Source organism: Drosophila elegans, unplaced genomic scaffold (assembly GCF_018152505.1).
Source record: "Drosophila elegans isolate 14027-0461.03 unplaced genomic scaffold, ASM1815250v1 contig_149, whole genome shotgun sequence".
Lineage (NCBI taxonomy): Eukaryota > Metazoa > Arthropoda > Insecta > Diptera > Drosophilidae > Drosophila > Drosophila elegans.
The window spans coordinates 23547406-23565601 of NW_024545513.1; the positions used below are offsets into that span (position 1 = coordinate 23547406).

Below are 18196 nucleotides of genomic sequence, written 5' to 3' on the forward strand. Positions count from 1 at the left end.
GAAGTTGCTTGCGCATATATATATACTCCAAAAAATAAATTCAAGTGCAAGTTTAGTTTTAATAAGTGTGTCTTGAAAATAAACTACAGCCACCATTAAAGTATAAGTATTACTTCAATACTAATTATGAAAATTATGTCTTTTAATCCACATAAGATTTATTTTGATACTTTCGTGGCATTAATTTAATACTTATCTTATTGAGAAATTTAGCATACCCAATTGTTATAAATGGATGTAAAAATAGCTTACTTCCCATGACAATTTTATTTTTAGGACTATGTGACTTTAGAGGGCTAAACTCATTTCCTTTTCAGTTCGTTTTTTTTGAGCTTATTCATTCAACAATTTTTTCCACCAAACAAACTGCAGTTGCTTAGGTTTTGATTGGGATTTAATCTTATAAAAGTGTATTTGTAACTATTACCATGTAGTCTTTTTCTAGACAATGTTTTAGTTGTAAGATTTTGTTTTATTTTAATCTTTGGTCTTGGAGTGTTGACTTGTCAGCTTCTTTTTATGGCAAATAAAAAAACATTGTTGATTGCGAATAAGTCTACCACCTGTTTTGACGTGTTATTAAAATTATATTTTTTTGAATATCAACTAGTTTTGAGATAAGCAGGTACAACAGCTATACCTTCTGTGACTGTTTAATTTGAATACTTAATACTTAACTATATGGATTCTTTCAGTATCACCTTAACTAATTTTAAGAAAATATTTTTAAATCCTCAGAAAAATAATTCTGACCATTCCTTTGTTGCAAACTTTTGACTGTTTAAGCTCCTTATCAAATAAATTCCAACCTAATCTCCGTGTTTTAATTATTTTCTTCAGTGTTGCCCGGATGTGGAAGGTGTACGGTTTGGCGAGCAGCGGCGGGACTTTGGGCTGGTCCGCCCTCACTCACCTGTTGCCCTGCCATAAATCATAACTCAATTGAGTGGGCGTGGCAGCGGGAAAGGGCTGGGATCGGAGCAGGTAGTATGAAATGGAATTGATTGCGAACAGCCCAAGATTGCAGCAGCTTAAAAGGAGTTTCGTCGGTGGTCTGCACTGCAGTTTTTTACATTCTTTATAGTTCAGAGTCCCGGGCCGTAAATCAATTGTTGGCCAGGATAATTCCCTCTGATGCGATTAGCCGCTTCCGGAGTTAAGCGAGCTGTCGGATCCATGGAATCGGAGCATCGAGATCCAGTATCGAGATGGGGGGCAAACGTCGTTACGCAATTATTGGCTGTGCGCCTTTTCCGAATTTCCTCGAGGGGAAAAGTGCGTGGATGCGTTTATGCATGGCTCAAAAGCCGGCGAAACTCGCTTTTCTTATTAACTAATTAAGCCAGCTGCCAAGCCAGATGTTGCCACATTTTCGCCTGCATGTGTGTTGCCAATTTGCCGCTCTGGCTATGTCGTTGCTTTGTGTCTTCTTCGCTGCCCCTTTTTTTGGTCTTGGATCGGGAAATTTGCATTTCCATTTGCCTGCAGCGAGCGCAAGTTGCAGCTGCAGATCCCCAAAACCGCTCCATGCGATGGGGAAATTTTAATGAATTGCCAAAATCGCACAAATGCTAAACGAAAATTCAATTTGCACATATAACAACAAGCTGGAGAAAGGCCTAAATCGAGTGAAGAGAGTCGAAAATACCCTAGGGAAAGTAAGCGAGCAGTTTACTTTGGTTGCATGATGGCACTTTGTTCAAGCAATTTGTAAGTAATTTCTACCAATTCGATTGGTATATCTTTAATTAAGCAAAGGATAAATTTACAATAACTTGCCATCTCCTTAAAATCATTGACAGTTCTCAATTTATTTGTTGAGGAAAAAGCAAGGCGATATCATTGCACATATGCATGGATGTAAATTTAAAATTTAGAAAATAAAAAAAGATATGATTTAAGATTATAGGTCATCAGCTGCACTCCTTAATTTCATTTCTAGTAGTTTTTATTTGGCTGTTTCAAATAGTTTTTAGCTAAGTGTATTATTTTTAATGCTAAGAACCAAGTTTAACAGACGTGATCGCTTCTTATTAAGACTTTAATACCTAAAATACGAACTAAATAAGGAGCCAGCTAATAAGAATAAGAATAAGAATAGAATAATAACAAGAGCAATTAAAATTTGCAAATATTATATACCAGGGGCATCCATATTACGGGGTAGAAAAACAACAGCAAGAGGCTTTTGCCCAAGTAACAATAAATAAATTGCACATTTGCGGACGTCGACGCCTTTGCAACTCTGCCAGCAAATTGCCGTTGATTGAATTTATGTGTGTCAGGGGCGGGGGAGAACGCGGAGGGGTGCAACAAAGAGGGCGTGGCACGCAAATACATTGGCACAACGATGCACAAAAGACTCTTACATGCTTCATTATTTCTGTGGCTAAATTAAAGGATAATAGATTTATATGCTTGCCTGGGCCCGAGCAGAAATCCATAAGATACACACACACAACCACGGTCGAGTACAAGTATCTCGGTATCCCGCAGATGCACAAGCAGATGCAGATGCAGTTGCACACTCAGCTTTGGAAAAGTAGAAGAATAATAATAATAACAAGCCAGACCAGACCATGCCAGAACAGACCAAAGGCCGAGAGCATCTCAATCCTGCGTGTTCTCGGTTTTCTGCCAGGCCAACCCATGCCTTGGCCAGAGAATTTTAAATGATAAATATTTGAAATATCAAAAATGTTTATGTGGATTTTTCCAGCTCCCCGTCCCTGGCCCTCCGCTCCTCAATGTGTCCCCGTTCGGACGGGATTCTTTCTTTTACGACAAGGAAATTGCAAGATATGCTGCGAAAATGCATAGATATATGGCTGCAAGATTCTCTTGGCTTGTTAATCCTTTTGCACGATTTCTCATAATTTCTGTTAGTTACCAAAGCGGTTACAGTGCTCTTAGTTAAAGAAATAAGTAGCAACTGACAGCTAGGAACTAATCACTAAAAGCATATCAATTTTAAAACCTTTGGTATCAACACCTTTTTGATGGCCAATTGATAAGTAATAAAGTGACAGTGGACTGAACGAATTATTATTGCATCAGGGTGTGCTCCGTTTTTGTCCATCAACTAACACCAGACGCAATCAGAAAGTTCATTTATGCAGTGGCTTATATTTCGTATATTTTTATTTAAATATTTTAAAGTTACAAAGACCACAGAACGTGACAAAAGCACACATGTTGGAAGAGAAAATCGTGTGAGGGCATGAGGTAAACTTTAACTTCAGTAAAACTTTGATACTATCGACTAAGACAGACAGAAATAAGAATTTATTCCTTTTTTCACATTGAAAATAAGTTTCCGTTTCAAATGTGCAATGGCCATTTAGACGAAAATATTTACACAATTAACAAAAGGAACAAAAAAGAAATCCATAATCGATATATATTTAAATTAAAAACTTCACAATAATATGGTAGAGAAATGCTGCACATTTTGCGTTCGATGAGTTCATAAAGTTTTTTTGATGTACTTTGATACAACAAGAGCCATCTACAACTGTGCCAAAATCAATATACTTTCCATTTACTGCCAGAATTGATCACAATTGCAATTACACTATTGGTCTTCAGGATAGTTTAGCATATTTTATGTAGCATACTTTTCTGCCTACACCGCACTTATTTGAAAATTAGAAGAACCGCACCACAATTTACCACAAATTCGGCCACGTGGAGTGGCCAAGCCGAAGCCCAAGCCCAAGCCCAAGTTCACTTAAACTCTCACTTAATTTTTGCTAATTTCTGCTGTTTTTGCCTTTCGCCTGCCTTTCGGTCGTTAGGCAAATGATTAAGTAATTGCCCTGGCTGAAAAGGAGGGCTTTACTGGGGACTGGGTCGCCGGCTCATGACCATCAGTGGCTCATTAGCTGGGCCCAAACACAGCAAGGCCCAAACACAGAACATAAAAAAGGGCCGCTTGCTTCAAATGAGCAGAGGAATTACACGGAATGAAGAGTGGCAAATTGAGTGAAGGAGCGACTTTAAAACGCTGAAAATCGTGGTTGGGGCGGTGGGCGGTGGTCTTATTGCATAAATTAACTTGGCCAAACACAGTTTTGCAATTATTCTGCAATTAATAATTGATGTGGCCGCTGTCCGAGAACCGCAGGTTGAACGGGAGGAGTGGGCGGCGAACAACCTGGCCCGATGTCGAAACTCAAGCCGCTTTAAACGGCTTAAAGGGCAAATTGACCTCCACGCAATCCACTTCATGGAAAACTCGCTTCTCGCACTTCAGGCTTTGCGGTCGAGTTGTCATCGAGCTCCTCGGATCTCCTTGTTGCCGTCTGTCACTTCATTACTGTCACATGATAACTGGAAATTGTTGAGCCCTGCCCTTGGCTTTAAGTGGCTTTCACCTTGACGCCACCACCCACCACCCACCGCCCACCATCCACCATCCACCGCCTACAACCGCTTGTGCCGCCCCCTTCGGGCGGCTCCATAAAAAGGCGATACGGTCCGGCCACAAGGGAACTCATTATGGCCAAGTCCGGCCAACAAGTCGCATCTCTGGAGTGGGACGGCGAGTGTCTGTGTCCATTTGGCGTACGTTTTATGAGCAACCGTCCCCTGCGATTGTATTCGCATATGTGAGATGATGTCAGGAATGGACTAGCTGGATGCCCTGTTTAAATAAAATACAGTTAATAGAGCCCACAGTCTTGACTAAGTGCTAGCAATTAAGGATGAACTTATTTATTTAACTTATTTAGTTGCGATATTCTTGCTTCAATCATTTTGTCTAGTTTAATTAAATTAATTCGAGTTTATGTTCAGTTGCTTCCTTTTATTTATTTTTTTAATTTTTAGATCATTTATTTCCTATGAATAGCAGGATAAGTTAAGAGTTAAAGTAGGGATTTTATTAATTTACTGTTTCTATAATTCACTCAAGTGATGTCTACAGGTGTGGATCATGCTTAACGGCTTATGCGGCTAAGATATAATTTGTTCCTTATGTTTAACATATACATATAATTCGCTTGGATAACATATATTTAAAATGAAATCCACCTCGTTATCGGACTATAAATGTAGAAACCACTACCTTACATATTCGAAAGAATAAAAAAACAGCAGTTTTAAAAATTAATTTTATATTCAATTATTTATACATTTTTTCAGGCGAGTCAATGGCGGAATAGCAAGATTGTTGCAATTTTCATATATTCCTTAACCGAAATCTATATGAATACATTCTCGTACATTTTCGATAGACATAGATTATGAGGCTTTTCTGCAAAATGAACAGAACACAAAGCTACCCAAGGCCGTAGGCTTTCGTGGGTATGGAGGAATAGCATCCGCATCTCTCAGACGCATTCTGTGTATTATTGGAAATCGTGCGCTTCGTTAGCGGCAAATCTGTTGCAAAGTAGCCCCAGACGAGCACCCCTCGCGTCTTCCGATTTTCAGATATTGACCATAGAGAAGCGAGTGGCGAAAGCCTATTTCCCACTGCCTCGCTTTCGTCTTGCCGCTTCTCCTGTGGATGACAGTTATCTTGGGCTCCGGCATCTAAGATGTTTTTTGCCCGGCCTTCGGCCTCTTCGTTCCTCCCCCCAAAGCGGAATGTTCGCCTCGCAGACACACACCCAAACCCCTCACCACCACCCTCACCCATCTAGACTCTTTGTGTTCATGTGCGTCTTTCGGTTTTGGCTTTGTTGCCTCGAAGCTTATCATTTATTGCTGCTGATTGCTTTGGCTGTCCATCCATCCAAACACCCAACCAACCACCCACCCACCCACGCAGCCCTCGAGCCACCCCCTTTCACCCATCGAAGGACACCCTCCTTGGATCTTGCATATGCATATGCGTGGCAAACGAAACGAAACGAATGCAGGAAAAAAGTGCCAATAAAGAAATTTAATTTAATTTCCAACTTTGAGATATATGGAAAACCCAACATCGAACCCCCTTTGTGAATGGAAATCGAAACGCATTTGTCAGCATTTCGCAATTCAACTTTTCGTCTTAAAGAGCAATTTTCAAATATTTTGCGGCACATTCAGTGCTGTCAGCAGCTCGTTTAAGAAATCAGAAAAGATTTCTGGCCAAAAAGGATGAACCATTGGTTTTTATTAAAAACAAAAAACATCATTATTATTATTTCTTTTTCGGACTTAACCTGAGTTAGTTTATAGGCAGAATAGCTTATGTTATACACGACTGCAGCTAAACAATAATAGGTAATTTTCTAGTGTTTTACCGCTGATTTGAAATAAATTTGGACAATTTTTGCGTTTTTCATGAAGGGTAAGAGCACACGTTGCAAAAATGGACAAAAGTAAACATTTCCAGGTTCGAATGCCAATTGATTGGCAGTTTTTTTTTATGGCATTTCATATATAGGCTATTGAAGCCATGGTTTTTTGTCTGAAAGCCTGATTTTTGTGGTGGAAAGCGATAATAACTAATTATCATACTCACAGACAGATCTGTCCGGAAAAAAGACAGAATGACAGCACTGAGCAGATTAAATGGGTGAATGAAGGCGAAAATCGAATCCTGAATACGGTTCTACATTTACATATGCTTATAATTTCGCACTTGGAAAGGTTCGTATTGAGGCGGATAACAACGTTTTTGTTATGAGTTTGGTGCCCCCAAATGAACATATGCTAACTGCTAGGCTTATGCATGCACCTTTTCTTTATTTAACTACTTTACCTGCTCTTCTTAAAATCTTTTTTAGTACTTACTTTTTTGAATGTGAATTTTGTTTTTTATGTTATTTTCTATTTAAATCAATGTTTAAATTGCTTGTTTGAGTATATAAGTATTTGACTAATTTAATAAGTTGGGCAAGACGCGGTTTTTTTTTGCTAAGGTTTCGTATAGGCAGATAGGGATGGGACAATGTGCATCAGTCTACAAAATTTTGATTTTTACCGTTATTTACTCGATGTATACTAGATAATCACTCGAAATTGGTCAATTCGATATACTATCGTGGGGAACTTTCACCAATTCCGCTTCATTGCGTCTATTCCGATTTCGATAGGAGATGTGCGTGAGTATAACTAGACTATCAGATTGCTTAAAAATGATCAATTGTGGGGTCGGAACAAATATTCCGTTCAATATTTTTTGCCCAACAAGTCGGCTCGGGGCGGCATGTCAGTTGAAATTCTACAGGGTCTCCCAAACATTTGACTTACATACAGTTCCAGATCTAAAGGCATCGACACACGGGAAGTCCAGTTTTGAGTCGCTTTAAGTTAGCGAATATCTTGGAGGCTGCCCATCTGATTGGTGAGTGAAAGGCTGCAGTTGCTTCAACAAACCCCCCACACAGCCACCATACACCGCGCTTAACCCTCTGAAGCCTCCTTTTTTTTTTTTTTTTGCACTGCGGGGGCAGATATTGTTTGCGATTTTTATCATTTTAAATGGACGAACAACAAGGATGGCAGTTTGCGACGAACAAAAAAAAAAATATATATAAAAAACAAGAAAGAAAGCAAACTTCGGCAAGCCGAAGTTCATATACCCTTGCAGCTATCGCAAGAATTAAATATTTTTGAAAACATTAAAATTATGATTTACTTGCGTAATGTTTAAAAACATTGAAGCTATGACGATTTGCAGCTTAATTATTTGATTGTTCTTTTATATATTTTTATTATTTGTATGGGAGCTATATGATATAGTCGTCCGATTTTAATGAAATTTAAACCATAATTCTGAAATATTTAACCATTGCTATATGTCGAAGAACTAAAAAAAAATTAAAAAAACAGCAAAGTTATAATTTTTTTCAATTATTTTTCCGATTGTTCCTATGGGAGCTATATGCTATAGTCGTCCGATTTTAATGAAATTTTAACCATAATTCTGAAATATTTAACCATTGCTATATGTCGAAGAACTAAACAAAAAATTAAAAAACAGCAAAGTTATAATTTTTTTTCAATTATTTTTCCGATTGTTCCTATGGGAGCTATATGCTATAGTCGTACAATATTGATGAAATTTTAACCATAATTCTAAAATATTTAACCATTGCTTTATGTCGAAGGACAAAACAAAAAATTAAAAAACAGCAAAGTTATAATTTTTTTCAATTATTTTTCCGATTGTTCCTATGGGAGCTATATGCTATAGTCGTCCGATTTTAATGAAATTTAAACCATAATTTTGAACTATTTAACCATTGCTATATGTCGAAGAACTAAACAAAAAATTAAAAAACAGCAAAGTTATAATATTTTTTCAATTATTTTCCCGATTGTTCCTATGGGAGCTATATGCTATAGTCGTCCGATCCGGCTCGTTCCGACTTATATACTACCTGCAATAGAAAGACAACTTTTGGGAAAGTTTCATGCAGATAGCTTTAAAACTGAGAGACTAGTTTGCATATAAACGGACGGACAGACGGACAGACGGACGGACAGACGGACGGACAGACGGACATGGCTAGATCGACTCGCCTAGTGATGCTGATCAAGAATATATATACTTTATAGGGTCGGAGATGTCTCCTTCACTGCGTTGCAAACTTCTGACTGAAATTATAATACCCTCTGCAAGGGTATAAAAATAGGAAAAAAGAAAAGAATGTGCGGCGCAGTCAAGTGGCGGGCACTTATTGCCCATTTTGTAGCCGTTGTTGTTGCGATCGCAAAGGCGGATTTGCATTATAATTTATTGCACTGCCTGCATACGCTTTGTCCTTGTTTTTCCGCCGACCCACCCCCTTTATTCGTTTCCTCTCTCGCACTTTTTGCTTTGGCTAATTTCGATGCCAGAGCGGTGATAAGAGAAACATTTCTTTAAATGAGTTTTTCCCCATCCCCAAGGTCGTCGCGGAGTTTTCCCCGCGGAAAACTCCCAAGCAAAAGGCGTTGAAAATCCTTTGCCTAATCCTTGGCGCCAGCAAGCATTTATAAATTATTAATTTCTTTTCGCCCAGTCTCTTGTTTCCCCCTTTTTTTTTTGGTAGAGATGAGGGGGCGATTTAGTGGCTGTTTATTCATATGTGACTCAACGGTGGCCAACAACAAAGAGCAGACACGAAACGGCGGCAGCTTAAGCTGTCTCATATTTTTATTAGGCCAAAAGCCGCGTTGTATCAACACCTTTTGCAAAGCCACCCACCACCCCTTTTCAGCCACACGTAATGTAACTGCCACACGTAGCTTATTAGCAGCGAAAGCAAAAACTTTCATCAGAACTCGTAATCCGGTTTTAGGAAAAACGTCCCAGGACCATAAAGTACAGTTTTCAATAGCCAGAAATCCAGGCGACTGTGCCACTGGCAAAAAACTAAAAAAAAAAAGCAAACGAAGCTAAATTTCCTTCAGGGTCAATAGCCCCTTCGACCAAATAAAAAAAAAATGTATAACGGGTTTTAAAAAACTCCTTTAGTATTCCCTTGCCTTTTACAATTTTGTTTTATGATAAACAACCTTTAGAAAAGTGTACAACTACAATATACAGACTACAATGCAGGAAGAGATCATGAACTTTAAGAACCCGTCTTTAATTGATCGATTTTTCCGAGCAAATTGGCATTAAAATTTGAAAGAAAATATTTCTTGCCTCGGCACATGCAATAGTATTCATTGCACACATAATTAATTCAAAAATATATATATATACGAGTGTATGATGATTAGTTTTAATTGGACTGGTTTGGACTTGTTTTGAGCTACAAAAGATATTTGCGTATCGATTTCGGAGTAATTCCAACGATTATCTTTGCACTCAACGTGCTACTCAATACGCACCTATGACCCCATTTGTGTGCAGAAATCTGCTGATTTGGTTTACGAGCTGGTAACGGAGTATTGCTTAATTATTTAGTAACTCGATGCTTAAGAGCTTAACAAGCAAAGGCCATGCCAATGATGGCCAGGCCAGTGGGCGTGGTAGCCTAGCGACGGGGGCGCTCCGTCATAATTTGGCCAAAAATGTTGATGCCACCATAAAACCACAGACGCTTTCAGCTGGCTAACCCCTCTGGGCCAGCAAAGTGTCAATAAACGTACAGCCAGCAAGCAGAATCTAGGGACAGAAGCCAGCTGGTGTCCTTAGCCCGGGCAAACAATAAAATATTCAAAGTTTATAATGTAAATTAACCCAAAGTTGCCTGATGTCCTGTCGGCGCCGTCGTCGCCTGGCCTCATGAATACACAATACACATGTCCGCCCCAAAATTGGGAGGTGGTCGCTCGCCCCTTTTGGCCCCCATAAGTCCTTATATTTCTCGGCTCCTTCTTGGGTCCTCGGCCTTCCAAGGATTTGTCCAGGCCATCGTCTTTCAGTCTCTTCGGCTAATCAAATTTTATTGGGCCACTGAGTGCTGGACGGTGGAAGGCGAAGGCGAAGGGCGTGGCAGCTACTGAAAATGGTCAAATCGAAACCATATTTAATGAGATCCATATGAGTAAGCGCCTTACACATTGATCCTCGTTCTATTAGTTGATTACAACAATAAGGTTGCATTTGCAAAAGTCGCTTTATATTATATGCTTATATATATGAGAAACATAGAAATGTTATTCATTGTAGCATATAATATAGCACACTTTTAGGGATTTCGGTGGAAGACATGAATATGAATATCCCTTCTAATTAATTCATATGCCTAATTACCATTTCGGATATTAAGTGACGAATGCCCAGTTTGATATATGGACATGGGCCCATAAGGAAGAGGCCAATGAGTTAACTCCGGCGCTTGTAAATTGACCTTTGATCGCAACAAGCTGCCTCCATCCGCTCAGTGAGATGGGCTACCCTGCTTAACTAGCCGCTTATTCATCAAAGCTCCCAAAGCCGAAAACCGAAAGCCGGGCAATGATGAATGCCCCCCAGAAAATCTGATGAGATGCGAGCAAGTGGAAGAGCCATCTCGGTGGAGATGCTAGTGGTAGAGTGGGGGAGAGTGGGAAAGTGGATGAGTAGACGCCAGTGGTCACATTGCCAGAGCCCATTCAAGTGTTGTTGGGGCATAAACATCTCCAGGCCCACATGAAATGTCATCTTTCATTAGATTAACGATTGTTCCACTGGCGGTCTGTCCTGGGTGATGGGCGATGGGTGGTGGGCGATGGGTGGTGGGTGGTGGCTCAGGGCGGCGTCCAGTGGCAAAGCTCTCTGCCCGAAATCAAATCTTCAACAATCTGTTCTGCCAAATGCCTTCGCACACACACCCATTCACCCACACACACACACACACACACACACACACACACACACACACACACACAAAGAGAAGGGCGGGCATATGGCTCCCCGCAAAAAAGTGTCAAATGCGTGGTGGTGGTCCAGATGGAGGGGGCAGAAAGAGCCTATGGCGCCAGTAACACAACCAGGACTGGGGCTCCAGGACGACTGTCAACTTGAGCCTGACAAAGTATTTGCGGCTTGCCAGTCATTTTTTGTGCCTGTGGGGTGCGCAGGGCTGGTGTGTGTGTGTGTGTGCACTGACAAAAACTTGACTCCACTTCGTTATTATTTCCTTTTCAATAGTACACAACAAATAAAAGCTTACTATAAATTAAAACAAGGGCATATCTTAGGCGCATTCCTTGTGTCCAAATAGTTTTTCTTTCCATTTGCAAAGTTTTATTTTTTCGTATGTATTTTTTTTTTTTTTTTTTTTTGAACTGACCAGAATGAGTTTGGCAGTGGGCAGAGTTGAATAGTCAGCAGGAATAAAAGCAAATAAGGCTTGAACCAAATGCAAATTAATATGTGGTGCTGCAGGGCGGGACTCCCCCAAAACTACTCCCAACTGAACTCGTCTCATTTCCAGGCGTCACGCAAAGAAGCAAAACCATGGATGACTCTCCCGTTGTCCCAATGGATGTCACGGCCCAGGAAAAGGAGGACAATTCTCTTCCTGGAAGGCAGGAGAACCCTATTGTCCCAATGGAAACGGAGGAGAGTGTGCTTCCTATGTCCCAGGAAAATCAGGACTACCCTGATGCCCCAATGAAAGAAGAGTCCAATGAAACAGAGGCTAGTCCTGTTGTACCAATGGATGATGTTACCCAGGAGCATTATGTTACCCCGATGGGTGTTGTGAATCCTCTTTGCATGTATCAGGAGAACGAGGATAACTCTGATGCACCAATGCCGGTCATGTCCCAGGAAACAGACAATCATCCTTTGCCCATGTTTCAGGGGGAGGAGGATTATCTTGATGCATTAATGGAAGTTATATCTAACGGCACAGAGGTGACTTATCTCTCAATGTCTCAGGAAAACGAGGACAATCCTCTGGCACCAATGGAAACTTCGTCCCAGGAAACGGAGGAGATTCTTCTGGGACCAACTTATTCCATGTACCAGGAAACGGAGAAGAATCATCTTCCCGCCACGCAAGACCAGTTCCAGGAAAAAGAAGATGATATCCAACAAGATTCCATGTCCCTGGAAGGGAAAGAGAACAGCGAATCCAGCGAAACCATTGAAAGCACCGTCGCCCCTGAAGCTGAAGAGGCCACCACTTCGGTGGTGATGGTGGAGCAGCCGAACACGATCATCGAGCTGGTGGATCTGTATGTGCCACCCGGGCACCCGGTGGTCCCCAGACAGATGATCTTCCGCAGCAACGAGGCAGTGCGTCCGCAGCAGCAGCAGCAGCAGCAGCAGCAGCAGCGGCAGATTCAGTTCATTCCGCCGCCACTGCCACAGATCCCGAGCAGCAATCCCACCCTGCTGTACACCGAACCCAGACAGTCGGAGTCCTCGGACGAGGCGCCCGTCCGCAAGCCGGGGAGACGGGGACGTGGGCGTGGCAGAAAGGACGGCGCCCCCAAGAGAGTTCCCGCAAAGCGCAGTCGTCGTGCGGAGACGCCACCGCCATTGCCGCCGCCACCCAACTTCCTGGCGCACTGCATCAATCCGCTGGAGAACGAGATCTATCCCAAGGTCATTGTGCAGCCGGCCCATCAGCCGTGGGTGCTGCCCAAGGATCTGAACGAAGATCCGCCCGTCAAAGAGGAGCCCAAGCAAGAGGTCGTCCCGAACCCGATTCCGAACCCGGTCCCGGTCCCGAACCCGATCCCGATCCGGAACCCGAACCCGAACCCGATGATTGCCGCCAGCGGATCGGTGGTCACATCCACCACCCAGTCGGCGCCGGTGATGAGCCGGGCCCTGCTGCGCCAGAACCTGAAGCTCTTTGGCCCTAATGTGACCATCACCCAGCTGGTCAACCCCAGATCCCCATTTCCGCGCTTCCTGGCCGTTCTGCGCGAGGTGAGTGGCAACCAGCGGCACCTGCTCTTCACCGCCGAGCAGCTGATCTCGTTTGGCGCTGTCTATCGCAGGCACATGGCTTTAAGGATGCAGAGGGCTGTCCCCACTGCCGTTCCTCGTGCCAACCAGCCCATGCCCAGCCAGCCAATCCAGCCAATCCAGCCAATCCAGCCAATGGCTATCAAGGCGGCCCCTTCGCCCTTCAAGGTGCCCACTGGCAGGCCACCAAGGGCTGCTGCACGCGTCCCTCCACCCGACGAGGCGTCATATGTTGCTCCTCCTCGTGCTCAACCGGCTCCCCCTGCTTCCCCTGCTCCCACTGCTTCCTTTGCTCCCACTGCTCCCACTGCTCCCACTGCTCCCCCTGCTCACACTGCTCACACTGCTCACTCTGCTCCTTCAGCTCCTGCAGCTCCTGCAGCTCCTGCAGCTCCTTCAGCTCCTTCACCTCCTGCAGCTCCGGCAGTTCCGGCAGCTCCTCCCACACCCGACGCAACTGTCGATCTCCAACCCAAGCAAACACCCATTCCCGACCCTCCTCCTCCAGTGCAGCCCAGATTCGCGCTGCCCTCGATCCTCAAGCGCAAGTCCAAGATGAAGCTGCTCAACACATTGAAGAACCAGAGGGCCAAGGCCAAAGAGGCGGCCGAGGCCTTGAGCCTTAAGGCACTCAAGGCGACTGAGGGCAATTCGAAGGAGACGCAGGAGGCGAAGCAAAAAAAGGATTCGGGCGACTTAGGCCAAGAATAAATCTGTTATCTGTTATCTGTTATTTGTGACGAATAGTTTATTTACTTTCAAATAAACAAACACAAATATCTTAATATGATTTAAAAACGAATTTATCTATAGTATGTAGATGTTTTTTCTTAAACTGGAAATACGTTGTTGAATATAATTAATGATAAATTAGGGAAAATTAATTATTTAAAATAAAACAAGAAAGAAAGCAAACTTCGGCAAGCCGAAGTTCATATACCCTTGCAGCTATTGCATGAATTAAATACTTTTGAAAACATTTAAATTATGATTTACTTCAGTATATACTGAAAAACAGTGAAGCTATGATGATTTGCAGCTCAATTATTAGATAGTTATTTTATATATTTTTATTAGTTCTATGGGAGCTATATGATATAGACGTCCGATTTTGATAAAATTTAAACCATAATTCTGAAATAATTAAACATTGCCATATGTCGAAGAACTAAACAAAAAATTAAAAAACAGAAAAGTTATAATTTTTTTTCATTTATTTCTCCGATTGTTCCTATGGGAGCTATATGCTATAGTCGTCCGATTTTGATGAAATTTAAACCGTAAATCGAAAATATTTAACCATTACTAAATGTCGAAGAACTAAACAAAAAATTAAAAAACAGCAAAGTTATAATTTTTTTTCCTTTATTTTTCCGATTGTTCCTATGGGAGCTATATGCTATAGTCGTCCGATCCGGCTCGTTCCGACTTATATACTACCTGCAATAGAAAGACAACTTTTGGGAAAGTTTCATGCAGATAGCTTTAAAACTGAGAGACTAGTTTGCATATAAACGGACGGACAGACGGACAGACGGACAGACGGACAGACGGACGGACAGACGGACATGGCTAGATCGACTCGCCTAGTGATGCTGATCAAGAATATATATACTTTATAGGGTCGGAGATGTCTCCTTCACTGCGTTGCAAACTTCTGACTGAAATTATAATACCCTCTGCAAGGGTATAAAAAGCAATGACAATTAGCTTAATGTGTTTCCAAAATGCATTTAAATGGTACACTTATAAAAAGAAATAGAATATGTCAACGCAAATATGTGTCTATTGAATTCAAAATTATATTATATTACAATTTTTAAAGTATTAAGAAAAATATTAGGTTAGGAACAATTTTAGTTCCTATTTGGTTTTAATAACATTTAATAATTAAAAATTATATTTTTTCTTTTAATATTTTCATATTAAGGCATAAAAAAAGATTCAGAACAACATTTTTTAAGGCATAAAAATAAAAGAAAAACAAAATGCCCTAAAGAAATAAAGGTTGAAATTTATAACCTCCTTTAAGAAGTTGCATAATTGCATTAAATATATATAAAATCAAAAATAAGTTAAGATTTCCGTGTGCGTACATGTCAAAAAAAAAAACAAAAAACAAATAGCAATGCTAATTGGCTTTGATAAGCCCACCAAATAATATGGTCTGACTTCGTGGTCTAGTGTAATCTTTCTGACACTAATTGCCGACCGAGGTCAACACTTCATTATTAACTCCGATAATTGCGACTCGTTTGAGGACCATATCAAATTAAATAAAATAAAATAAAAACGGCTAATACACATGGACACGAATTAAATACAAATACACCACGCGGACATTTTGGGTAAATGAGCTTAAACACTTTATTTTGCTTAAATATTAGGAACCTCTTAGCTTATATACAAAAAAAAAAAAGGAACAAAAATGTTACAAAAAATTGTATAAATTAAAGTGAAGTGCACGAATTCAACGATTGTTCTTCTCGGCAGGGAGAGAGGAGGGGAGTGACTTTTGGGCCACCATTAACTATTTCCCGCTTGCGGTGAACTTGTTAATTAACGACAAGCCGGTGTAGTCGGATGGCCAATAAATATACACAGTGGTCTTCCTTCCGCCGAGTACAAAGCACTGGTTCCTGCTGCAGGAACTGGTTAATCGGCTGCCATCCGGAATCCACCGCCTGGCTCTTGGGCTACCAGGCTCCCCAGGATCTCCCCAGGATCTCCTCAGGATCCTTACTCCTTCGGCGCCAGACCCTTGGCCTTGGGCATGGCCACCGGCAGGGAGCGGTCCACGTAGGCAAAGTTGTCCACCACGCTGAGGGATAGAACGCCACCCATTACGAGCAGGGCTCCGGCGATGCCAACTTTCGACCACATGCTGCTTTCGCTTGGGAAATCGGAAGTTCACTCGGGGACTACGGAAAATGCGGGGGCACTACGGAAAATGCGGGTGCGAAGTGTACGCGGGCAGAGCTATTTGCAGAATGCGCGGGACGCACGCCCTGCATGGGGCCTTTTATACCTACACTCTATAGCCTCTCGTCGGCGATTCGAGAAGCACTCCCAGAACCAGAACCGTAGTCAGAGCCCCCGGGAAGCTTTCCCCTTTGGCTGGGTCCGATGTGCCGGCGGTCACGTCGGCCAGTCCCATTCCCAGGCCCAATCGCCTCCAGCTCCGTATTATTATTCCACGGAACCCAGAAAAGCTCCCACAACCATGCCGCCCGCCGATGATGCACTTCCTTCGCCGTCGCCACTCGCCCACATTATCGACTCATTAGATAACCGCGATTCGCACTTCGATGGCGAAAAGCTCAAGCATTCACATATGTGCGAACAGCTGCACTGCGAGAAAATAGGACATATGCAAATATTACTCGAGAAAAAGAATGTACCCTTATGTTATAATGCAGAGACTTCCATTTAATCATAAGTTAAATTAAGCTTAGTTTAGCCTTAAAAAATGTATATAAGATTAAGAAGTAATATGTGATATCCCTAAGGTTCAAATATACATACAATTTCAATAAATTTATAAATTTCAACATAATCAAAAAAAGAAGTGTGATTGCAACATAGATTTTATATATTGTTAAATAAATTCATTGTAACGGCAAGCATTGAGCTTAAGAAAGAAAATATGTATAAGACTTTAAAATGTATTGCATAATTTAATTTGAATTTTGGGGGCTATATGGTTTAGTTAAAAAATCTTAAACAAAAATACTTGAACGCAAAATACACGATATATTTAGTTCGCAATTGAATCCAACATTGTTTTTCTGTGTGTATGTATGGACACATGTCTGCGCAAATCTGATATTTTTATATTTTTGCAATGTTTTTATTTGTTTACTCGCGGACTCTGTTTATTAGCAGTGTTTATCAAGAATGCCTAATCTGGGAACGGGGTGCGTCACTATCTAAACAATTTGCGCCTAAACACGAATACATTTGTGGGCAAACATTTGATCGCCACACTCAACCGATTTCCCTTTCATGTTTGTTCTCAAATTTACACTATCTGGAGAGGCCACCTAGTTTTTATTTTCTGCAAACTACTGGCTCTTACAAATGCAGTAACAATTAGGATTTAATCACAGACTGCCAAAAAAAAAAAAACAAGATTAAAAAAGCGTGAAAATCATACTACCGGCAAAGCTATTTTGGAAGATTTACAATCGGCACTATTTTACGACTAGACTTTCCTCAATAAAATCGTAGTGCATCAGCACAAAACAAAGTAGGGAGGGTGAGGTCATTTTCAGGTGAAGTACCTGAGATCTGTCGTCAATTTGTACTGAAGTGACTTAAAAACTGATGGAAGTGTCTGAATTTTGTAAAACGGTTGAGTGAGTAAGCAAAAAGGCTTATTGAAGATAAGCATTAAGACTATGATGTGTTTTTAATATTCAACAAACTCTTTTCATAATAAAAACTGCATGACTGTTTCGATATCTAACCCTCAAGTGTGCGTAAGTTAGCTTTGACTTAGTTTAAAAATATTTCTATAAATATTTCGGTGAGTTTGTCATACCCATTTTTTGATTATTTATTTTAAAGGCTTTAAATTGGTAAATATTAATGTATTTAAATGATTAATATCAACAGTAAATTAGTGTTAGCTCAACTTAGCCGATAATTGAGATGATATCATAATATGTTACTTGAGTTATCACAGTTATTTGCGATAATTCTCTTGACTAAATTTGCTAATTTTTCGCTCTCGTTTATGGCAGACTTCAAGCGAAATGTCTGCAATATTTATGCCTCGCTTCTAATCGCTCCAACAACAACTAATAAACTATGTTTAAATATAGCCCCGCAGATAACAGCAACAAATTGCCAGAGGAAACTCTTCACTTCTCCGCCATTTACGCGCAAAATTAATCGAAGGCCATAAAGCAG

General features: G+C 41.1%; 2 protein-coding genes across 3 annotated transcripts; one reads left to right on the forward strand and one right to left on the reverse strand.

Moving 5' to 3' along the window:
* The first annotated feature begins 1671 nt into the window (after window positions 1-1671).
* Window positions 1672-14225, forward strand: LOC121467852 (actin cytoskeleton-regulatory complex protein PAN1). Of its 2 annotated transcripts, none has more exons than XM_041710332.1 (2): window positions 1672-1710; window positions 11793-14225. In XM_041710332.1, the coding sequence occupies exon 2, from the start codon at window positions 11816-11818 to the stop codon at window positions 13991-13993; it is 2178 nt and encodes a 725-aa protein (XP_041566266.1). In that variant the 5' UTR covers window positions 1672-1710; window positions 11793-11815; the 3' UTR covers window positions 13994-14225. The 2 variants fall into 2 exon arrangements, with proteins under 2 accessions (XP_041566266.1, XP_041566264.1); XM_041710330.1 differs by lacking the exon at window positions 1672-1710 and adding an exon at window positions 7157-7279.
* Window positions 14226-15624: 1399 nt separating this feature from the next.
* On the reverse strand, window positions 15625-16290 carry LOC108134823. The gene has a single exon (XM_017255277.2). The coding sequence runs from the start codon at window positions 16163-16165 to the stop codon at window positions 16022-16024; it is 144 nt and encodes a 47-aa protein (XP_017110766.1). The 5' UTR covers window positions 16166-16290; the 3' UTR covers window positions 15625-16021.
* Window positions 16291-18196: the final 1906 nt, after the last annotated feature.